At 35.9% G+C, this 26,656-nt stretch overlaps 1 protein-coding gene across 1 annotated transcript in view; it reads left to right on the forward strand.

Moving 5' to 3' along the window:
• Window positions 1–9,403: 9,403 nt before the first annotated feature.
• Window positions 9,404–26,656, forward strand: part of LOC123527430 (neuroglobin-like) — an 89,487-nt gene continuing 72,234 nt past the window's right edge. The window contains exon 1 of the mRNA XM_045306875.2: window positions 9,404–10,195. Coding sequence (XP_045162810.1) covers window positions 10,008–10,195 — 188 coding nt within the window. The 5' untranslated portion in view covers window positions 9,404–10,007. The remainder of the gene's footprint in view (window positions 10,196–26,656) is intronic.

Genomic DNA, 26,656 nt, shown 5'->3' on the forward strand with positions numbered 1-26,656 from the left:
GTCACTTAACCGCTAGAACCCCTGCCGCATGTAAGTTCTAGCCATATAGGAAAACTTATCACTTGACCACTAGAACCCCTGCCACCTGTTAGTACTAGCCATATAGGAAAACTTGTCACTTATCCACTAGAACCTCTGCCGCCTGTTAGTACTAGCCATATAGGAAAACTTGTCACTTAACCACTAGAACCCCTGCCACCAGTTAGTACTAGCCATATAGGAAATCTTGTCACTTAACCACTAGAACCCCTGCAACCTGTTAGAACTAGCCATATAGGAAAACTTGTCACTTGACCACTAGAACCCCTGCCACCTGTTAGTACTAGCCATATAGGAAAACTTGTCACTTATCCACTAGAACCTCTGCCGCCTGTTAGTACTAGCCATATAGGAAAACTTGTCACTTGACCACTAGAACCCCTGCCACCAGTTAGTACTAGCCATATAGGAAATCTTGTCACTTAACCACTAGAACCCCTGCCGCCTGTTAGTACTAGCCATATAGGAAAACCTGTCACTTGACCACTAGAACCCCTGCCGCCTGTTAGTACCAGCCATATAAGAAAACCTGTCACTTGACCAGTAGAACCCCTGCCACCTGTTAGTACTAGCCATATAGCCATATAGGAAAACTTGTCACTTGACCACTAGAACCCCTGCCACCTGTTAGTACTAGCCATATAGGAAAACTTGTCACTTGACCACTAGAACCCCTGCCACCTGTTAGTACTAGCCATATAGGAAAACTTGTCACTTAACCACTAGAACCCCTGCCACCTGTTAGTACTAGCCATAAAGAAAAACTTGTCACTAAACCACTAGAACCCCTGACGCCTGTTAGTACTAGCCATATAAGAAAACCTGTCACTTGACCACTAGAACCCCTGCCACCTGTTAGTACTAGACATATAGCCATATAGGAAAACTTGTCACTTGACCACTAGAACCCCTGCCACCTGTTAGTACTAGCCATATAGGAAAACTTGTCACTTAACCACTAGAACCCCTGCCACCTGTTAGTTCTAATCATAAAGGAAAACTTGTCACTTGACCACTAGAACCCCTGCCACCTGTTAGTTCTAACCATAAAGGAAAACTTGTCACTTGACCACTAGAACCCCTGCAACCTTTTAGTTCTAGCCATATAGGAAAACTTGTCACTTGACCACTATAACCCTGCCACCTGTTAGTTCTAGCCATATAGGAAAACTTGTCACTTGATCACTAGAACCCCTGCCACCTGTTAGTACTATCCATATAGGAAAACTTGTCACTTGACCACTAGAACCCCTGCCACCTGTTAGTACTAGCCATATAGGAAAACCTGTCACTTGACCACTAGAATCCCTGCCCTCTGTTAGTACTAGCTATATAGGAAAACCTGCCACTTGACCACTAGAACCCCTGCCACCTGTTAGTACTAGCCATATAGGAAAACTTGTCACTTGACCACTAGAACCCCTAGCCATATAGGAAAACTTGTCACTTAACCACTAGAACCCCTGCCACCTGTTAGTTCTAGCCATATAGGAAAACTTGTCACTTAACGACTAGAACCCCTGCCACCTGTTAGTACTAGCCATATAGGAAAACTTGTCACTTAACCACTTGAACCTCTGCCACCTGTTAGTACTAGCCATATAGGAAAACTTGTCACTTGACCACTAGAACCTCTGCCACCTGTTAGTACTAGCCATATAGGAAAACTTGTCACTTGACCACTAGATTCCCTGCCGCCTGTTAGTACTAGCCATATAGGAAAACCAGTCACTTGACCACTAGAACCCCTGCCGCATGTAAGTACAAGCCATATAGGAAAACTTGTCACTTAACCACTAGAACCCCTGCCACCTGTTAGAACTAGCCATATAGGAAAACTTGTCACTTGACCACTAGAACCCCTGCCGCCTGTTAGTACAAGCCATATAGGAAAACTTGTCACTTTACCACTTGAACCTCTGCCGCCTGTTAGTACTAGCCATATAAGAAAACCTGTCACTTGACCACTAGAACTCATGCCACTTGTTAGTACTAGCCATATAGGAAAACTTGTCACTTGACCACTAGAACTCCTGCCGCATGTTAGTACAAGCCATATAGGAAAACTTGTCACTTAACCACTAGAACCCCTGCCACCTGTTAGAACTAGCCATATAGGAAAACTTGTCACTTAACCGCTAGAACCCCTGCCACCTGTTAGTTCTAGCCATATAGGAAAACTTATCACTTGACCACTAGAACCCCTGCCGCCTGTTAGTACTAGCCATATAGGAAAACTTGTCACTTATCCACTAGAACCTCTGCCGCCTGTTAGTACTAGCAATATAGGAAAACTTGTCACTTGACCACTAGAACCCCTGCCACCAGTTAGTACTAGCCATATAGGAAATCTTGTCACTTGACCACTAGAACCCCTGCCACCTGTTAGTACTAGCCATATAGGAAAACTTATCACTTGACCACTAGAACCCCTGCCACCTGTTAGTACTAGCCATATAGGAAAACTTGTCACTTATCCACTAGAACCTCTGCCGCCTGTTAGTACTAGCCATATAGGAAAACATGTCACTTGACCACTAGAACCCCTGCCACCAGTTAGTACTAGCCATATAGGAAATCTTGTCACTTAACCACTAGAACCCCTGCCGCCTGTTAGTACTAGCCATATAGGAAAACCTGTCACTTGACCACTAGAACCCCTGCCGCCTGTTAGTACTAGCCATATAAGAAAACCTTTCACTTGACAAGTAGAACCCCTGCCACCTGTTAGTACTAGCCATATAGCCATATAGGAAAACTTGTCACTTGACCACTAGAACCCCTGCCACCTGTTAGTACTAGCCATATAGGAAAACTTGTCACTTGACCACTAGAACCCCTGCCACCTGTTAGTACTAACCATATAGGAAAACTTGTCACTTAACCGCTAGGACCCCTGCCACCTGTTAGTACTAGCCATATAGGAAAACTTGTCACTTAACCACTAGAACCCCTGCCACCTGTTAGTACTAGCCATAAAGAAAAACTTGTCACTAAACCACTAGAACCCCTGACGCCTGTTAGTACTAGCCATATAAGAAAACCTGTCACTTGACCACTAGAACCCCTGCCACCTGTTAGTACTAGACATATAGCCATATAGGAAAACTTGTCACTTGACCACTAGAACCCCTGCCACCTGTTAGTACTAGCCATATAGGAAAACTTGTCACTTAACCACTAGAACCCCTGCCACCTGTTAGTACTAGCCATAAAGAAAAACTTGTCACTAAACCACTAGAACCCCTGACGCCTGTTAGTACTAGCCATATAAGAAAACCTGTCACTTGACCACTAGAACCCCTGCCACCTGTTAGTACTAGACATATAGCCATATAGGAAAACTTGTCACTTGACCACTAGAACCCCTGCCACCTGTTAGTACTAGCCATATAGGAAAACTTGTCACTTAACCACTAGAACCCCTGCCACCTGTTAGTTCTAATCATAAAGGAAAACTTGTCACTTGACCACTAGAACCCCTGCCACCTGTTAGTTCTAACCATAAAGGAAAACTTGTCACATGACCACTAGAACCCCTGCCACCTGTTAGTTCTAGCCATATAGGAAAACTTGTCACTTGACCACTATAGCCCTGCCACCTGTTAGTTCTAGCCATATAGAAAAACTTGTCACTTGACCACTAGAACCCCTGCCACCTGTTAGTACTATCCATATAGGAAAACTTGTCACTTGACCACTAGAACCCCTGCCAACTGTTAGTACTAGCCATATAGGAAAACCTGTCACTTGACCACTAGAACCCCTGCCACCTGTTAGTACTAGCCATATAGGAAAACCTGCCACTTGACCACTAGAACCCCTGCCACCTGTTAGTACTAGCCATATAGGAAAACTTGTCACTTGACCACTAGAACCCCTAGCCATATAGGAAAACTTGTCACTTAACCACTAGAACCCCTGCCACCTGTTAGTTCTAGTCATATAGGAAAACTTGTCACTTAACGACTAGACCCCTGCCGCCTGTTAGTACTAGCCATATAGGAAAACTTGTCACTTAACCACTAGAACCTCTGCCACCTGTTAGTACTAGCCATATAGGAAAACTTGTCACTTGACCACTAGAACCTCTGCCACCTGTTAGTACTAGCCATATAGGAAAACTTGTCACTTGACCACTAGAACCCCTGCCGCCTGTTAGTACTAGCCATATAGGAAAACCAGTCACTTGACCACTAGAACCCCTGCGCCTGTTAGCACTAGCCATATAGGAAAACTTGTCACTTGACCACTAGAACCCCTGCCACCTGTTAGTACTAGCCATATAGGAAAACTTGTCACTTGACCACTAGAACCCCTAGCCATATAGGAAAACTTGTCACTTAAGCACTAGAACCCCTGCCACCTGTTAGTTCTAGCCATATAGGAAAATTTGTCACTTAACCACTAGAACCCCTGCCACCTGTTAGTACTAGCCATATAGGAAAACTTGTCACTTGACCACTAGAACCTCTGCCACCTGTTAGTACTAGCCATATAGGAAAACTTGTCACTTGACCACTAGAACCTCTGCCACCTGTTAGTACTAGCCATATAGGAAAACTTGTCACTTGACCACTAGAACCCCTGTCACCTGTTAGTACTAGCCATATAGGAAAACTTGTCACTTGACCACTAGAACCCCTGCCACCTTTTAGTTCTAGCCATATAGGAAAACCTGTCACGTGACCACTAGAACCCCTGCCACCTGTTAGTTCTAGCCATATAGGAAAACCTGTCACTTGACCACTAGAAACACCTGTCACTTGACCACCAGAACCCCTGCTGACTGTTAGTACTAGCCATATAGGAAAACCTGTCACTTGACCACTTGAACCCCTGCCGCCTGTTAGCACTAGCCATATAGGAAAACTTGTCACTTGACCACTGAAAAGTGATTTTCTTTCTCATTTGATATAAGTGAACTACTTAGTTCTTATTTAAAAATGTGAATGTTTTATTTGTGCATAAATCATCGCAAAAATAACAGGTCTATTATATCTATCTTCTCAACTGTCGCATTTCCTTTTTGACCAATAGTTCCAACAAGTAATTACCTGCGGCCTATTTTGGAATGCAACAAGTAGTGTAGCATGTGGGGACTGGGTTTTTTTCACGTGACTTTTTATCGATATGCGATTGGATCATCGCATTTATGGAACGCCGTTTTTGCAATATAACTTGCACTCTATATGATATATAGACCTGAATTCCTCATTTATTAGTTCATTCGGTAATGATCAATATAGTGATACCTAGTTGTGCATAAGGTTTTTGTGTTAATTGCTCTTCAATTTCCTGTGTTGTCAAAGAAGTCCAGGTGAAGGCATGAATCACATTTGTGAAAGTTCTAGTAAAGCATTTCGATATAGTCAAGCAATGTGACCAGTTGAGCTAAAAGTTATGTTATACATGAAAGGGAAATATAATTATTATGAAAATAATAACTTTCAGAATTCAGAAATAAAGATTTCATAGACCATTGCGATGTACTTTTAAATCATGTAGAATGGAGTAATATTTCCTACATTAAATCGTGATGGTATAATAAAAATAAAAAACAAGGACGTTATTCACCCATAAGTTACTTTTTTAGGCTGAGTGGTCGCACATACATCCATAACAATTTCTCACTGTATAAATTCTGGCCGCAGGAAATCTTTCGACTTGTTCTATTCTGAACATAGTTACTTCTAACACGACCAGTTAATAACCTACATGCTTGTAGAGCAACCTGCCGTGAACTACATTGCGTGCGCATTGTGTTCTGGCTAAATGCTGCGGCGTGGCAGGCAGTTGTGATTTACGTTTGATGAAAAAAGTCCTTTGATTGTCGCCTAACGTTATTCGAAGTAAGTCGTGTTAGAATCAAAATAATAAGTACATGAAGTATGTAAATAACATTTATCGTAAAATAACCCTCGTTTGTCGTTCTAATGGTCGGCCTTCGTGATATATTCATACACATAAGAACTCCAAACTCGAGTTATTCTACGATAAACCTAATTTTGATACTTATTATTTTTCAAGTAAATAATGCTGAATTCCCTAATAGAATGAACTTTCCGGTGTCAAAATCAACACAAATTAATTGTTCATTTTTTTATATAGGAGATATAGGCAAATTCCAACTTCACAAGTGATTATGAAATAAAAGGATTTTGAAGTTACAGTATCTATTATCTCTGAAATTCATTTCTTACATTTACCTATATTTTTTTTCTATTTGTTGAAAAAGTTTTGATTTTAACAAATTGCACTTTTTTATTTAATGAATAATCAAGGCCTTCGGTTGGTTTATCATCTAGTTTACCACGGTTCAGAGTTCAGATGCGTAAGGATTGAATCACGAGGGCGTTAGCCCGAGTGGTTAAATACTGAAGCATCTGAACTCTGAACCGTGGTAAACTAGATGACAAATCACAAGAAGGCATTGATTGTTTTCATTCTGACATGCTCATTGACATATTTTGATAAATATTATGCTGGACTTCATTTACCCGAGGAGTAATGTATCGGACGTCAATTTGACGTCATAATGCTCTTTTACCGGTCCGCGCGCCAACCGTTGTTTATCGCAGAATATGCAGAACTTAGATTTCCTTCTTTCTGCAACTGGAAGTCAAATCGAGCCATGTTAGAAATTTATATTTATCAACTTCCCGGTCACAGGTCACCAGCGACTACCCTGACTACATGCTTGCGTCGTCAAAACAGCGGCAAGTGTTCTGTGAGGTGCCTTATCGTATTGCGTTTTATACGAAACGAAAGTCATAAATTTTTGGTGTACCGAAAAGAGATAATATATAATATACAAGACACGGTGACTTGTGTTCTGAACAAGAACACAGGCATCTGTACTGATTTTACTCCGGGAAGTTGATTGATTTGTTCATCCACTGTAATCAGATGAGTGCCATTGTTTGATAAATACAAAATATAATACAACATTGCATGCAACATCTGCCTATAGATTTCTATAGCATCAATGGAGAATGAATTATTTTCTTATCTACTTTCAAAGCGGCTATTTTCCAATAGGTACGTATAAAGAAGAGGAAACGGTCGTAAAACCAGAGACTCAGAAAAAGGTATAAAAACCTTTTTTCCACTACTAGGGCAGCAGTTTTTAGTGCCATAAAGGGTCATTCAGAACCATTATATAGTGTTGTTATGTTTTGGGTCCTCGGGTGGGATCTAATTCAGTCTTTGAAACATGAGGGGCGTTGCATACATCATTACATCATTGAAACTCAGTCTATTATTTCTTTGCTTTGTTGCGAAATATTATTTTATAGAATCTTTCTGTTGTATATAAAAAGTAGCGCTGAAATACACATTATGGCACTCTAAACCAGAAACAGCTGAAGATAGAAGTCTGTTTCCTTAAAGATTTTACAAATGCCGCAGAGCGTGTGTGTAAAATTGGAATACATATACTGAAATCCCACTTTGAATTATACCCGCAGAAATGTGCAATTTCATATTTCTACACCAAAGTCCGAAAATAACATAAAACTGCTTAATTTTTATATTATAAGTTTCGGTATTACAAACAATATTTTCTAGATAACATAATTTCGATACGACTTTCTTGTAATAACGACATAATTTCTTGTAATAACGATACTATTTCTTGTAATAACGATATCATTTCTTATAATAACGAAATATGTTCTCGTAAAAGGAGATATTAAAGGCACTGACCTCCAGATTTTGGCAAAAAATGATCTTTCTTTAAAATTGAAGTTTGGCCATATTATGGACATTAAAATATGAGTTTTTGTTTCTAATCTATCTTAAAATGTCAAATAAAGAACAGAAAAGATGCCTGAGCCGGGAAACGAATCAAATTACTACTACTCCCTCGGCGGAATACTTTTAACGTGCTAAATATAAACATAAGGCAGTTTACTTAGACGAAGCATTACAAACGCTTTTCGATTTCTGAAATTAATAAAAACAACTCATGTTTCCATAACATATAGTCACTCAGTTATTAATCTCAAAGCTTTCTTAAGAAATATAGCATTGATTTTGCGATAATTATTTTTTTTGTCAAATGATCTAAATGCCAGTCATAATAAGAAAAAATATTGTAGGTTTTTTTCTCGTTATGACTTAGTGGTAAAGGTAATTTTCTCGTAAAGACGTATAAGACGCATATTTGTTTTCGAATAAATCTCGTCGACTTTTGTTGTTTTGAGATTATTGTCCAATTTCATTTTCTGTTTAGTACACACCAAATGCATTTAAATTTGCAATTTTCATAATATTTGATGTCAGAGATTCAGATTCATGTTTATGCATAATTGATTTTAAGGTTCAGTCATACGAAACCAAACATTACATTTATAAATGGTTTTAAGTCAGAGAAATTCGTGGGGTCTTATGATATATTTTATCCGCAGTTACTCATGGATTCTTCTGTACATAATAAAGCATTTTTCCATTTAAACGTTTATCATTCATTTATACGTTGTCCATGAAAGAAAGTGTATAACTGAATAAACATCGTTAACACTTATTTGAGCGGTGCCATGAGAAAACCAACATAGTGGGTTTGCGACCAGCAAGGATCCAGACCAGCCTGCGCATCCGCGCAGTCTGGTCAGGATCCATGCTGTTCGCTTTCAAAGCCTATTGCAATTAGAGGAACTGTTAGCGAACAGCATGGATCCTGACCAGACTGCGCGGATGCGCAGGCTGGTCTGGATCCATGCTGGTCGCAAAGCCACTATGTTGGTTTTCTCATGGCACGGCTCGTTTAAGGAATGTACATCAACAAAATAAATAAGATGTTTATGCTACATAAGACAACTTTAGAAAACGTGTATCAAGATTAATAGTCGAAACTTAGATTATATTATATCAAGAAGACGTTTTGATTAAAATACATAAATCCTATTTATTTTTGTGTATACATTAACTCATTTAAAAGTCTTGTTATCAAAGATGCCGATAATCATGAATGCAATTTTTAACTGTCTTGGGAAATTCACACATGCAAAAAAAAAAAAAAAAAAAAGAAGATATAAATCTTGCTGAAAATAAGCGTACTCTTAATTAGTCAAAAGCGCTTCAGTATAAATCATTTTCATGTAAAAACATGTTTACAATAATATATCCATAATATGATTTAAATGAATGCATTTATGAGATATTGAAGATACAAACGTTCTCAGATATTGCATATATACATCAACTTAAGTTTTGTGCTGCATTAAGAACGTCTCGTCACCGACATGTATGTCAATGCTCGTCTCAGACCGTACGATAGGATCTAATCTATATTCGTTTTCACGAGTTTTCTGTAGACGCATTATATCGGGATCTGCCGTATAAAAGACAGCGTTTGTGACAATTCCAGGAGAGTAAGCAGGGATATTCATTGATATACTGCACAGATTGTGTTTGGCTTTCCAGTGTGCAAACAGGATGACAGCTGATAAAATACAATATTCAATTGAATGTGCAGTTTTGAAAATTTTGTAAATATATGTTGTGTGTAAATTTTTGGAAATGATAACATACTGATAAATATCTGTGTGTTTCAATATCTTGACATTCCTTTGATCATATATGGACTAGAATATTGACAAAATGTGGTTGCAGAGGTTCCAGAATTCGAAAATAATTAAGAATTAATTATTTATAGATTTCTACGATTTTATGGCAAGAAGTTGGGATTTTTTTTTGCTGTTCATATTTTGCCTAGATACGATTATATGATGTTATAAATAGAAAGTAATAATTATTAATGTGATATTAGTTACTGAACAATGGTTTTGATTTACTGTGATCGGAAATGAAAATAATGACATCAGTTCCACTGTGATAGTTGAAGATTATAGTGGAAATAATATAAAACGAAAAAGGTAAAACATAAAAAAAGAATTGCACTTTATAAGTAACCGATAATAAATTAATACAGTCATACACAAAGTTAAGGACCAGTTTAGTACAAAATGGGAAATACTACGACCAAGTTTGAAAACTTAATTCATATTAAGAAAGACAACAATAACTTGAAAACAGCATTTAATCCTGCAGATCCTCCACCAAACCTTAGTGAAAAGGATGCCGAGTTACTGCGGACAGTTTGGGAATCTCTCAAGGATGATATACATAAAGTAGGAGTCATAACATTTGTGAAGTAAGTGAGACGTATTTATTTGTTATAACCTGATATTGACGCCATTTAGCAAATAATTTTGCAAACGGTATTCCTTTTAAATTAAATGACAAAAAAATGTATCATTCCTCATTCTTACTTGTGTTCACTGGTCGGTATCATGATGGGATATTTGTTTGAAAACTACGGAAAAGAAATCCAAAGTTTACGAGTACCATGAAGAGTCTTTCTTTACCGTGCTTACAGTGCATTAAGCAATTAGGTATCTGGGAACCAGCTTACCCTTTGTAAACAGTCCAAAGGAATTATTTCAATTTGAAAGTTGTTTGCTTCAAATAATATGCCGCAGTATATGTACTATGGTTCAATACGGATTATAGTATCAAGTCATTGAAAATTGAATCTATAAATACATCAGGTTAGACATGTGAACATACATAAACAAGAAATATCTTTAAAAATGATGGTCGGCGAATTGTAATAAGGATAGAAGTTTATGAATTTTTCATCTAACATTCAGCTTTCATCTAACTTTTTTCAAATTGTAAAACTAAACACCGCACTTTAACAATTTAAATGGTTCTATTTTAATTTTTCGCAAAGGTTTCGTAGGGTTGCAATTTTATTTCGTTAACCTTAGGCGAATAATTACAGCAGTAGTTTGATGAAGATTCATGAAGCGAGGTCATTAAACGTGTTTATATTTTTAGCTAAATTGATCCCTATCCCCATTTGTAACAAAATAGCAGGAGACCTTACGATATTGTTATACATCGAGTTTGATAAAAATCCATTACATTTTAGTGGTTAATGCGAAGAAAGGCATATCTACTTTTAGCTATAGTGTTCCCTAATAGGGCCCAAGTTCCTATATAAATAAATTTGGAAGAGGACCTTATAATGATGCTCCAGACCAAGTATGACAAAGATCCACCAAGCTGTTCATGAGACGCTGTATAAAGGCATTTCTAGTTTTAGCTCTAGCAGCCCCTAAAAGGGGTCAAATGTCCCAGCTGAACAAAGTTGGCTACAAATCAAGTTTGATTAGAATACATGAGAAAAAAAATCAATTAAAGGATTTTTTTTATTTATTATTTTTATTTATTTCTAAAATAGGCCAACTGATCCCGCTTTAACAAAAGCATATTCGCTTTTCACGAATCTTTGGACAATGACGTCACACCTATAAAAAAAGTGAAGGTCAAGCAAAACATATAATTGTAATTATTTCAATATTTTTGTTTCATAAGGAAAGTTTGAAAATAGTCATATCACATAGATAAACTGTATGCAGCGTACCTTCATTTCAGTGTAATGAGATTCAGTCATTATATAGCATATATATAATAAAACAGATTTCAACTGAGTTCAATATTTGCATACCATACTAAAGAAAAATATTCATATATAATAAATCAGTTCAATAATTTATAACAAATATATCAAAGCTAACAAGTACTCATTTTAATATGCAATCTGAATAAGTCACAAAAGCAAGACACCTTTTCATATACAGACGACAATTGTAACAAGGAAAATCTTTTAAAAAGCACTTCTCTACATAAAAGACTTTTATCACACCCTTATTCATGTGATACGCAGACCGTATTCAGCTCTTTCTTTAATTTGACATATGTTGGTATTTGAACAGGTTTTTATCATATTTATTAAACTTACTTATCATTTTGAGATATATCAATATTCTTGCTAAATATACTGAGCCAAAGTTAGCTTTAAAACTGTGAACAGCGTCGTTTAGGATGAACGCTTTGTCTACATTTCACTCAGCGTAGCACAATCAACAGAGTGAAAGAAATTGACACTCTCGTCCAATCAGGCAGAGTGTTACATAAATCTTCCATTTTGATAAATTATCTATAATGCGTTATCAAGTAGTTTGATTTGCGAACTGAAGTCACGTGGCATAGGAAACGAAAACGAATTTAGACGGCGTTCGCCGAAAAAGGCTTGTGGAAGGTGATTATTCACATGTAAATCAAAGTGAAGATTCCTGTCACAAATGGGTATTATTCTTATTGTATTCATTAATTTGGCCCAGTATGTTAACGAAAGCCTCCTTGTCTTTCGGATTATTGCGGATATTGTTTAACATTAAGTCCTTGTCACATATGTAATGTTTAACAGTAACATAACAAGCAGACCGATGACTAGTTTTTACACTAAGCTAACCTGTGCCTGTTTCTTAAAAGTTAATAAGTTTCACCCTAAATATTCTCCTAGGTATGTAGATATGTAAGAATATAACTTATACCGATTACAAAAGGGTCAATAATTTTGTAAAATATCTACCTTATTTTTCTTCATCTCAGGTCCAAGAATAGCCGAATAGTTAAAGTGAAGCTACTTGAAATGGTAAATGCAAACCACTTTACTCCTAAATTCTTACTCCGCACAAAAAGGCTCCTTTTTGTTGTATTGACTCAGTCTCCCTGACTTAATTAGTAATTATCATGACGAAATCATCAATGCCGTCACTTTAAATTCGTAGGATTACATTGTTAGATAATGTCGACAGAAATCGTTTAAAATTACGCACTTTGTTTTACTGTTATCAAACTTACTGGCATTTTCATAAACTGCAATAAAAGCTATCAGACGAATACTATAGAATTAAATTACCATTAAAATATCTTATATTAAATGGCACGGTTTGAGCATTGTTGCATGATTTGCATAAAGCAATGTTTTTCCTATTTTATCGTCAGCTTATTCTATGGGTTTACAATGGCTTTTGTAATACCACATCTTTAACACAAGCCACATTGAATGCGCAACAAAAGGTCTGATGCAAACGTAGTAATAGAAGGTCGGACACAAAAATTCAACTGCAGGATCTAATTTAATAGATAAACTGGAAATGAAATAATCTTAGTTACTGTTTTTAATAGTAGAAAACTACACGTACTCTGTCAAAATAGGCACCAAATTAGAATTCTCAAATATACCATTTAAATAAATTCGCTCACTGATAAAAGACTTGGCAAATAAAACCGTATCGTGGAATATTTGATGTAACACAATACGTGATGTGTTGACAAAACAAGTGGGCTGTTATGGTCTTATTTCCCTAAATTGCACATCTCGAATAGCCATTACTACCAGACAAATTTTAAAACTGGTCTGCAGACTCAGCGAAAAATATGTTAAAGTTTTCCATAGAAAAATTTAGGGAAAACTAGATCCACCCCAGGCATTCATGTCTTTTTTGACAAGTAATCTTAGACCCACGTGTTTAGGAGGTCACATTTAAAAACGAAAACATAAAAAAGTCACCAAAGAAACATTTAATATGTAAATCATTTTTAAATCAGTCAAGTAGTTTCCTGTATGAAGATTTTAAAACTGTCCACTATATAGATGAAAAAAAAATGAGCAAGCCCTTTGGAGATCATGTTTTTGATAAACCAGAAGATTTTGAATAATCTTGGTAGAGGGATTCAGGTATTGGAGCGGGTTCGGGTATTAGTGAACACTTAAGCCAAAATTATGACATATCCTGTTCTATCAATATGGACTATGGTATTCATTGGAAACGTTATACTGTTTCATCTATTTCACTTCTATGTAACTATGCAAAAGATTTGATGAGAATGAAAATTGTTTTCATTGAAAAGGTGTCATTTAAATTGTCATACAGATGTAAATAATATACTTGTAGTATGCCTCTGTTATAAAACCGTACGATGACCATTACAGTTTAAAAATCGTACGTGTCCATCAATTTTAGAATCCTTACGGTCTCTGTACAAGCGTAGCGTCTAGTAAAAGTACCTACGGGCCCCGTACGACCTTAAGAGGATGCTATCGTAGGATATCCGTACGGACATCGCAGACAGGTCGCGCGGGAGCTCGCAGGGAGTCCGGCCGTATCTTGTATGGTGCGGCACATTCCTGTTTTTATACCACCTCGAATCACCAAGGAATTCATGCAGGTGTCCTTAATATTGTACGGACATCGTACGTTGACCGTGTGAGTCCATTCCGATAGTCGTGCGAGTATCGGCAAGCCTCGCAATTTTCAGAATTCACACGGACATAGCGCGTTGCCCGTACGAGCTCTTAAAGGGCCCGTTCGGTTCCCGTACGGGCTCTTGCGAGCTGCTCCCGACTTCTAAAATCTCATGCTTCACCAAGCTACCGAGTCCTCTTCGGGTTTAAAAAATCCGTAAGACGCTCGTGCGAGTCGAACAATGTCCGTACGGATGTTTGCCAAAATTCGACTGAAAACTACTCGTACGGAGCTCGTAGCGTTCTTGTTATTCCCTGGTGACAAGAACGCTACGAGCTTCGTACGAGCAGGTTTTCAGTCGAATTTGAAAATTTTTCAGACGTCGCCGAACTTATTTATTCTTGTCGCACATACTCCGTACGAGTGTCGTGCGAGCGTACGAAATCGCGACCACCGTACGAGGTACGGCCAGACTCCATGCGAGCTCCGCACGACTTGTCCTCGATGTCCGTACGGATATCCTACGATTGCATCCTCTAAAATCGTAAGGGACCCGTAGGTACTGACCAGACGCTACGACTGTACAGAGACCGTAAAGATTCTAAAATTGGTGGACTCGTACGATTTTTTAAAACCGTACGGACATCGTAAGGTTTTTGTGACCGAGGCTTTACCAGAGTATTAGCTACACAGGCTAATAGGATAAAGATTTTTAAACTTAATAATTCTTTAACCCTTAGCCTGCTGCAGGCGAATTTAACAGCCTTTGCAAACAGCTTGGAACCAGATCAGAAATCGGCGTCTGATCAGGTTCCAAGCTGTTTGCTACTCGGAAAATATTTCTTCCAATTTTGGAGCAAATTGAATGAACTTTACAATTTTAGCAGACGACATTTCCAGCAGACGACATGCTAAAGGTTAAAGACATAATGTCAATATTTGAAAAAAATAGATTTGATGATCAAGGAAGATTGCATAAATTTATAATATCATCAAATTTCATCGTGATCAATTATATTTAAAAATTAGATAATCAGGCTTTGAAGCTCCATTACATTATTTCACGGGCACCTGGTTAGAACCTGCCACAAGTCGGCTGGTAGCCTAATAAGATCAAATGACAAATAACAGAGAGCCAGAACGTATCTGCATAATGTATATTAGACTCTCCGTATAAATACAATAAGTCCTTGACACATGTGATAGTAATACATTACCACACTGTCAACTTATTTATCATGTTTATATTTATTGGATTTATTTCACCTCAAGAAATATTAACAACATTCAACAAATGAAATAAATATACATAAAAATACGAAATATTGAGTTTAGGTGTGGAGGTAAAAACAACAATAGATATTACGGCGATGTCTGCAGAGTAACAAATACTATCTGATAAACTGTATACCTTTTTATCTTAATCTTTATTGGTTCAAGCAATAAGATATTTATCTTAGAACTACACCACATATGTATGTTGCACATTTACACAGCCATTTTTGTAATCTAAACTGAACTAGCTTAAAAATCCTTAAAATTATGAAATGAAAGAGGAAAAACTCACGCTTACATTGTGTTTTCTACCATACTTCTGTGTATCGCTGAACATGACGAAGTAATTTGAATTTGCTACCAAGTGAAGTTTTATCCAAAGTTCAGTTTCAACCGTTTCCTCGATGGTTCGGTTCAATAACATTCCTTTCCGATTTCAGTATTTTTTGCTTTAGCGTACAAATCTAAATACTCTGGATGACTAAGCTTCCGTTGCCCTGAGCGATTACGTTATAAATAGTTCTTGTGGTACTTGAAAATTTCGTGCCGGTCTCACGTACCTAATAAAAGCTTGTTTATAAAATATGCTGAAGTTATGCGTTGAAGTTTTCAGTGCGAAATGGGATCGTTTTGAAAAAAAAGAAGCTCGGCAAAATCGTATTCAGTAACTGGTCTAATAAAATAGAATCCATTGTACCCTTTGATTATGCCCTTTATTTCGCATGGAGGCAGGATTAATTACTTTTCATTACCGAAGCCACGTGCCACGTACGTATGCCGTAAATTACGTACATTGCTTTGTAGACAAGTGTTTCAATTACAAACTTTTTCCGAATGACTTAGATAGGATTCAAACAGGAACTCTGCAAAATTAATTTTCTTAAAACAACCTGTGAATAACACAGATTGTTCCTGTTCCATAAATCTGATATTTTTTTGTTTCTTTGTTTAAGAATGTTTTTTTGGCATGTAACTTTTATTCTGTCAGCTTTCATTGTCAAAACTTCTTATCTGATGAAGTCAGTTAAAGATTGTTATCTGGTAACGCATTTTGTCATCTTCAAAATTTTCATTTAAGATTATTAACAGTGACACTTTCACTATAAATCTTTTTTCTGAGATCTCTTTGTAATTACCCAGGCTTCTCTTTAATTTGCACTTGTCATTAACCAGAATTTGGAGGATTTCGCTTCAATTATATATAGATGTGGCTTTGATATGTTATTAAAGAAACTGAGAAAGAGCACTGACTTATAACCCCGCGTACGAACATCTCACATTCCAAAAATAGAATGTAAGTTGTACATTGGAAAATCAGGAAAATTATTCATATGGCGGGGATAATTCCTGTAACTCCGAAACGTGTTGGGAGGAAGAGTGATGGTTTATGAGCAACTGACCGCCTTAAGCCACGAAATAGTGTTTTTCCGAAACGGTGCCCTACTGCGTTCCTGAAAGTGTTCGTTCCGTCTTTTTTGTCGAACTGTTTAACTGTATTTGTCTCTCGACTGTTTTGTTTTGGGACACTGATTTCTTTGGATGTACGATTTGGATTTCTGCTGGATTTGGCCAAAGTATTGATAAAAATACAGTCTACATTTCCCTACCAGTGACATTTTTTTTTATTCAATTTTAGCAGCGATTGTGGTTTCTATTGCTTATTATATCTTATAAAAACACAAAGGAATGATAACTGATTGCAACCGAAAATGAAACAGTTCTGTTCCGTCTTAGTTTTGTTCAAATTAGATTTTGCGATAAACATTCTCGTGTATAATATGGTCATGTGCAACATTTTTACTTTTCATCTAATCGTCTGCCACACATAATATCAGTATTCAACAGTGAGTAAAAACATAGAATTCCGCAAGTAAATGAACAGTTTTACATGTTGACAGACAATAGGTGCAGGCATATTTTGGGGTGTAATTTTGATATATCGTAGTTTGTTTACAACAAATACATACATGTACAATTCATTACACTTTTTTGGACTTTACTATGAATACGTAGATTGTATGTGTAAGTCTTTGCAGCACGTGTCTTATATTTTTGTCCCCAGATAGCTAATAAAACAACAACATCAAATGTAACACACTGAAATACATCGGTAAAGGGATATATTTTATATTAGAGGTCTCTTTATTTTATCATAAGAAATGATTTATATGATCATAATTTAAATGAAAGGAAGACAATATGTGCCAATGATAAATATACTTTGATGCATCTTAGAATTCTCAGTTATCTTTTGGATATCATAAAGAAGAAAACTCTAAATATGTTCTTGACAAGTATGTGAATTTTCCAGAAATACAACGGAAAAATCTCAACTGGATATTCGACTCCACTTAATCAGAAGACCTAGAAATATTTGACTGATTCACAAGAATAGACTTTCTCAGGTTCAACATTTGAACTTGACCTGAATACAAAATATTTTTCGCATATTAAGCACTTTGTATTGATATGTAACATATTTTGTAATTTGCTGAATTGTCAACCAATAGTACGTATGTGTGTATCTAAAAGAATTTTCAAATAAAGTCACAAAATACATAGTTTTTACAATAGCTTTATAAAATATATTTTATGGAAAGAAGCAGTTATATTAAATTTCAGAGCTGTCAATTTTCATAGTGTGTTTAGAATATTTTTTGTCCTTTTAAAGTTTTGTTGAATTATTCAAACGGAAAGAAGCTGTATAACCTCATTTTTAACGATTATTGTGAATTTATGGATATTGGTTCAAATGATTTTCTTACATTTTTATTTCATGTTGAACTTTTCCTTTATTTTGTTCAACCGATTACGATTTAGATGAACTAGAATTCGCCAAAATGCTCAATAAAACACGGAACGATAATAAAACACGGAACGATAATACTGTGCCTGTATAACATTACAATTAACAAAGATATAATGTTGTCAGTGGATGAATAAAATAATACTATGTAAACTTTTGCCTCTTCTTGAACAAACTACAGAAGATATTCTACATCTATGTCTAGACAAACCGCTGCACCTGATGAGTATTTAAACATAGTACTGTAGTAATAATGCTGTTGCTATGAAACAGAAATTATTCTCTCTGTTTTCAGCTATAAGGCAGCGAAATATCATTTATGCGCTTACTTCTTTAGATTTTAAGTTGATATATGATACAAATATTAACTTTGGAAAGGAAATTTACGATCATGAATATTCTATTATGTTCATAATGTTTTAGGTATTATTACAATACCTAAACCATTATGTACATAATGTCAAGTAATTTCGCTATGTAAGAAACACTGTCGAGTCAAATGATCAAGTTCTCTGAATCGTTACTTGCACAATACGAAAGTAGCCGATCAGGAATTCTCACGTCTGCAATACAGCTTTTACTTCTGTCTGTACTGCATTTGTTTGTAACGATATAGTCAAACATTATTCCACAAATACTTGATAGGATTAATCTCAAATCATGAAATTAATTAATTAATACACTTCTGGTTACGTCAAGCGATTGTCCTATATAATTTTCACCCTAATGATTCATTTCGACTTATCCCGTCAGTGTGAATACACGAATAAATTATTGCAGATATTGCATCAGATAAAGTCTCATTTATAACATGATTTCTCACGAAGTTAGAGACCACAGAATCTTTAATTATTGTCTCTACAATGATACTGCTTGCCGTAACTCAAACATTGAAGCCATAATTGTATACCGCAGTGGCTAGATGCTCCAATAAGGCCGATCATATATCAATGAGAAAAATGATTTTCTTATAGCACTTTTTTTCCTTTTAGCAGCCTATTAACAAGGCGCGGGAACTTTACGCTTTACGTCCGTTAACCGCGCGCTCGTCTGTGTATGCGTGTGCGTGTGTTTGTGCGAGTGTTGTTCGTGTGTGCCTTTGGGGAGGCTGCGTCTTTGGGACGTGGCTTTGGAACGTGGCTTTCCCTGTTGGATATTCTTCCTTGTTTTTTAGCTTTGCAAATAATGTGATAATATTCATATTTATTTTTAACATGAATTTAAAGAAAACGGATCGACATTTTGCGTATACATTATGTGTTTCTATCTACAATTTGATATATAGTAAAATTATGGATAATTTGCTAAAATTACTTGTTTGATAAAGAATAAACAGAGTAGTCTGTATTCATTTACATTGTTCCATATTGATTTAAGTTTTCTCTGTGAAGAAGAAAATGGCTATTTATAAGCATTTTTAAGATAGGTTTAGGTATTTTTCGTTATCGGCAAGACTCGAACATTCTGGTATATTTCCGTCAATTCTTTCTATCATCCGAGATCCCGAACGGTAAGGATCAGCTAATCTTTACGAAATTAGAAATAAGTCGACGCTCCATAATCCGATTTGTTTACAGTTAATAACAAATTTTAAAAAAGAACAACAGAATTTCGCGTTCGCATCGAATTTGGAATCAGTTCGAAGTTCGGAGCTCGAAACTAAAATGTTCAGTGTTAAATTCGAGCCAGCACTCGAACTGAATTCAAGCTATTATGAAACTTTCAATCCGGTAAGAAGAAAGAAATACAAAATTTCAAAAAGAAAACACCTAATTTTGTGCTGTAATTGAAATAATAATCAATTGGTTTGATATTCAGCTTACAATTTTGGATGTTGCTGTTTAAACTGGTTCAACATGCAGTTCTTGATATTCTACACGCCGAGCAGAGTTTGAAATTAGATTTGAAAAAAGATCCAAATTCAGCTGTTTCAAAAACTAGTTTCACATTCAGCCGATTGTTTTGAAAATTCGAGCAGGCTGTAAATATAACACCAGAAGTAATATATTTGTAGCCTCTCAAAACCTTGAATTTCGAAAAGTCCAATCTGGCACAATTTCTAAACTTTGAATTATGCTCTTTAGCAGATCCATGTTTCAATATTACATCGACTACTGATATTACGTATGATTTTCAAGTTAACTCTGCATTCAATGCTTGCTTGATATTCGACTTTCAGTCTCTGAACAGACTGTAAATTCAATCCCCTTTCGTAATATTATGAATTTCGATTAGATTATTGGGCTGACTCGAAATTATAAATGCTATAATTTTGAAATTAAAGATTTTTTGAACTTTTTGGATTTCGATCTTCTGAGGTAGATCAAAACTGAAATTTTGTTCTATCTTCGAGCTGGCATAAGATGCAACGCTTAGTAAGAAATTGAATTTCGATCTGTTATGTGTTACGGCTAACGACTTGATAATAAAGGTCCAACCACAGATTTTTGATTACACACAGAACTGTTTAAACCAGTTCATTATTATGCTTGCCCATCATCGATGTGGGTTCGAACCTTACTCAGGCTGTTGAATTTTTCATGTGAGAAAGCCATCCAACTCGCTTACGGAAGGTCGGTGGTTCTACTCAGGTGCCCGTTCGTGTTGAAATAATACACGGAAGAGACAGCAAAATAAATAAATTCATTATAATGGTTATAAGATAAACTAGCTAGCGAACGTCTACCTAACACAGAATGAATTGTTTTGCAAAGTGATTATTCCGTTATCATGGTAATGTGTCTCATGGAAATACCGTTATAAAGGCATTCTGATTATATCGATATTTATAATATTTAGTTTCCGATAGCCTGACCAATGTATTTTGCTTATAGCCGTTAAAGCACTATAAGATAAATGACCCTACATTTCTTGGCACATTTTATCCATATGATCAAAATTATAGATATAACGGTACACTGGCTGAGGCGGGATTACCTGTTGGCAACCGATTTACCTAGTAGCCAAATTCATTATCGTCTTTTATGGTTGTTTTCACGATGGATCTAATTTTTTCGTATGACTGGAAATATATCTTCTTGTTACAATGAACCCTGAATTAATAAACTGATTGATTAGAGATTGACCTCGATGGAAAAGGAAGCATTAGATGTTGATTTGTAACGGCTGGTTAAATGTACGTCTGTAAAATCTGAGGCAGCCGTAAATTTAAAAACTTACAAAAATACAATTTTTAAAAGAAAATACTGATAAAGATTTGTTGTAGATCACTTAATATATTTTCAAAGAAACGAATATTAAATATATTGTTTCAGATATGCGATAAAGACTTAAAATGATGCAATGGCAAAGCATAATTTTTATTCAAAGTGAGAGAAAATTGATACATATGGACTTTACGCTTAGTCGAGTTGCCATGGTTACTTTCTTTAGGGAGATTCTTTGATTTCTCAGAATATTTTTTTTTCTTAAATCCCGTAAGTGTCATTAAGCTGGAAGATATTCTTATAATTCATTTAAAGCTTGTTTGTGACTCTTTCCGCTACAATGACGCACTTTGTATCAACAGTTATAATGGTTTGTTTTTATTAGGTTTTACGTAACACCGACATAATTATAGGTCATATGGCGACTTGTCAACAGTTGCAAATTTCGTCAATACTGTGTATCAAACCGAATGGCAACTGACACAATCAGATATAAGTTATTCTATCTTTATAAATAAAGTTTACTTGTTGCGAGGATTAGACAATTTTTTTAAATGTCACACATGTATACGTTTTCGAGCACAGAAACCCGTGTTTGTTTGAACTACGTTTACCGTTAGGAATGCCTTAATTGCATTCAAGAATACGTAATCACAAAGAACTTACCGTATGTCATTACGGTAGAATACATAAACTCACGGATATTGCCGATTGTCATTACGGTAGAATACGTATTCACACGGAAACTACCGATTGTCATTACAGAAGAATACGTAATCACACGGAAATTACCGATTGCCATTATGGTAGAGCACGAAAACACACGAAAACTGACGATTGTCATTACGTAATCACACGGAAGTTGCCGATAATCATAACGGTAGAACACGAAATCACACGGAAACTGCCGATTGCCATAACGGTAGAACACGAAATCGCACGGAAACTGCCGACTGTCATAACGGTAGAACACGAAATCACAAGGAAATTGCCGATTGTCATAACGGTAGAACACGAAATCGATTGTCATAACGGTAGAACACGAAATCACACGGAAGTTGCCGATTGTCATAACGGTAGAACACGAAATCACACGAAGAGTTTCGTTACGATTTACGATGATACCATAACCTGCTACGACAAAAAGTGCAACGGATATATATGTCATTGTAATAGATGGCGATAAATGGCGATTCTATACACGTTTTTCAATATACTGATATAAAACATTAATTTTGCTTTCCAAAATTGGAAACTGAAATTCTTAATTCTTATGACACCTAATTGCTTCATCTGAAAGTAATGTGATATCTTTTCTTTAACGGTTAACAGGCTATTAAACATATCTGAACAAATAAAACTACAGCGGTTAATACATATTGGAAATTTCACCTAAATATATCTCAAAGAAATATAGACAGACTGTAATTGGAATGTAATATAGACGCTTTTTATCCTGCTCAATTATAAAATTATATTGAAATAAAAAAAAAAAAGTTTTTGTAAAGGTAGATAATTATGATTTATGAAACTGTTATAAACGACAGTATTAAAATTTAGCACTATGTTTTAGTGTACATGTACATGATCTGTGTTTGTTAGATTCTGGCCACAGTGGCTTCACATTTAACTCAAGGTGATAATGAAAGCGTCGATAACAATTTCCCCCAAGGAGATTTCATCACAAACAATATTTCTGGTTACACAACATGTTGAAAGTTGCTATCACTCGTTTAATATCATCCTAATATTTAAAGCAGAACATCCACGTAGAAATCGTAACACACTGCCGGGATATCTGTTAATTGATTAGAAAAAAAAAACATAAATGGGATCTAATATGGTCAAATGTAGCATCGGGAAGAAACCAGTGATTGCTTTTGACCCTAACGCACCGGAACCAGTTATTCCACTGTCCCAGGTTCGAGTACTGACAGACATGTGGCGCACGCTCAAAGATGACATAACACGTATTGGAGTGGTAACTTTTGTGAAGTAAGTTAAACATTTTCACATTTAGCTGATTTTTCCTAAATGATGCTCTTGCAAAACATCGCAAGTCTGTGTTTTAAGGATTTTAAGTTAGATACAATAAATTCATTATCATACGAATACTAACCACTTTTTATACGTAGGAGAAAACATCGATACAGGCTATCACTTTGGTAGAATCACCCACCTTCCATATGTTACCCGCTCAGTATCATATTAAAAACAGTCCTGTATCAACCCTTTGTTTAGAAAAAATAATTTGTCTTAAGTATCTTGCAGTATTTCGTATTCCATATTTCATTATGTTTTCATACAAACCGATGAAAAATGAAAACGACACTCATGGAAAACTTGAATCTTCTGTAAATTATCTTGAGTTATTTTAAATAGAACAGCTTCATTTTAATATTTGAGACGCGCCATGAGAAAACCAGCATAGTGACTTTGCGACCAGCATGGATCCAAACCGCGCATCCGCGCAATCTGGTCAGGATTCATGCTGTTCGCTAGCAGTTTCTTTAACTACAATAGGCTTTGAAAGCGAACAGCATGGATCCTGACCAGACTGCGCGGATGCGCAGGCTGGTCTGGATCCATGCTGGTCGCAAAGCCAATATGCTGGTTTTCTCATGGCGCGGCTCATTTGTTTAACAGTTTCATGAAGTAAATACGTGTGTTGGGTAAGATAAGAAAGTCCCTATAACTGTCAGTACAAGGGTACTATATATCACAGTTTAATATGCCAATAAACAAATTATATAACACTATTACTCTTGCCCTGCAACAGATGGTAGACATAAATTGTATCGTTTATGACACGCATGTTATGTCATTTGTAGTAGAAGGCAAATACCACGTGACATGCCGGCCTACATTTTTCTGAACTTTATACACTTTGGTCGATACATATTATAACTATTCGTCTGTTCTGTTAAGGCTACTATCTTTTATACTATGTATGTTTGATAAGCCAGAAGCCTTGGATTAGCGTCCCTTTTGTGTAAACAGGAGATGTCACTAATTATATAGCCAAACAGGTTTTGAGGCCTGTAAAGATAGCCATAACTCTGACTAGTATGTCCTTGCTTGTGACCTTGACTTTTAAAGTACGGACCTGATTGCTCTGAAGTTTGTTGGAATTCATTAAATCGTTTAATTGTTACATCAGTAACACGGAGTTATTAACCTAACCTGAGAGCAGACGGTCAGTGCTATTTGAAGCATTTAAATCAGCTTCAGTTTGAATTGGTTCATTGGTAGGAAAGTCAAGGATTCTATTTCTGGAGAAGAAAACGTTTTGAAGTTTAAATTCAGACCTCCGTAGAATCTCCGAATGAGAAAGATTTCGGCTTAAGAAATTAAGATTTCGATAACGAAATAAGATTTTCTCTTATAACGTCATAAAATTTCGTAGTAACGAATTATTTTTTCACTGAAACGAAAAATGAAATTTATAATAGACAATCAGCGTTGTGTTGATACGAAATAAAGAATATTGAGTGTATCACGTAAAGGAGTTCTGTAGATACATTCTTTTCTCCCATCTGTATATTAAAAAGCTTATGCTTGAAAATCAAGGAAATTTTGTCACACAAATATATTTCAAAGCCAGATAATGTGATTCCGGCTCCTCGGAAATTGTTTTAATTCCTCGGATATGGCAGCTGTCATTTTCATCAGCCCTTTTACGTGAAATATAAACATTCGTCTGCTACAGGAATCTTGACCTTAGAATAATTATAAACGCAGTTTTGGTAGAATAAGATATAATTAGCGACACTGTTTAACAGTTTACAAAGGCAGAAACGTTTGGAGTTCTAAACTTGACGAATGCAAAACATTTAAGAGTGCTTGTAACTCAAACCAAAGCCCAAATTCCCTTGCCTTGACATTAGACGTACGAAACCAACCCTTGCCCGAGAATTCTATATAATAATAATATACTCGCCTTTTTATTGGCAGTTTAATGAAAAGTTTGGTTGGAAAACATTGAACCGTTAAGTTTGAATAGCATAGACATGAACCTAGTGCCCTTGCCTTTGACCTGGACCTGCGCTCGACTACCTAAATGTATTAAACATTTGTATGGGGTTTCACTAAAAGTTGTAGTCATATCTGATGTACGCAGTGTTTCAGACGCATGAACTAACGAATTAATTAAAGTTTCGCCGAACAATTGATTACTATATGCTTTACTTCGGGAAGAGATGTGGGACAGGGATGAGAGCGCATTACAAAATTTCCAAGCTAGATGCTTTGGTGCCTTAAACGCTTTTGTTTAACACTGGTTCTTGTATAAACCAAGTAATCAACCTACAGCAAATCATATAGAGGACAACAAATGATGTTATGTACAAAGCTAGCGATCTCTGGAAAAATACCTTTTAAATTTAACCGATATATTCTAATATGCGCCTTGGCCAAAACTGAAAATATACAGCATTTGATACAAGATTTTCATGGGCTCTGTGGGGTGGCGAAACGAAAACCCTGATATTTTACAAATATATGTGTCGATATGACTTCTTTATAACGAATATCAATTCTTATCTCCTTAAAAAAAGGTATGGTTTCGTTATAACATATTAATATTTCATTCTAACGAAATAGGATTTCAATATAATAACAAAATAAGATGAAGATTTCATTATAAGGAAATAAGATTTCATTATTGTGTGGCGCTTATTGGGCAGAAGCATTCTAGCTAGTTAATTTAATTCACGTTTAAGGGTCGTGACGTCTTTCATCGCATAACGCCTGCAGTGAACATTGCTAGTTAGTCCTTTGTGTGAATTGGTAATATGTCTCAAAATAAAATATTAGAATTTGAAAGAAAAATCAATTATAGTTTTATCGGTATTATATTAATATACGTACAACAAAGTATAAAAACCTGATTTGTATTGTTGAAACCGTAGACGTATGACAATAAAATTATTCATTCAGATTAAATGTGTCTCCAAAGAAAAATAAAACCGAATAAAACCGGGAAATATTATATTCCAAATAATTATTTAAAAAATGCGTAATTAATGACATTAAATAATTCATCTTGTAAATAACTAGTGCGTGCGCGTTCCAGACAATTATTAATCAGAAATTAATAACTTATACTGTATTTCTCTGTAGAAATAATATATATTTCATCATTTGCTAGTAACTGGGGTAACAGGTTTCGCATACGCTGTGTTCATAAAGAATAATAGCTAATGACTACCAATATCATACACTTGACAAAAAACCGCTCCATAGGGGCCTTAGGACTAACACTT

This window comes from Mercenaria mercenaria, chromosome 14 (genome assembly GCF_021730395.1).
Source record: "Mercenaria mercenaria strain notata chromosome 14, MADL_Memer_1, whole genome shotgun sequence".
Classification (NCBI taxonomy): Eukaryota; Metazoa; Mollusca; class Bivalvia; order Venerida; family Veneridae; genus Mercenaria; species Mercenaria mercenaria.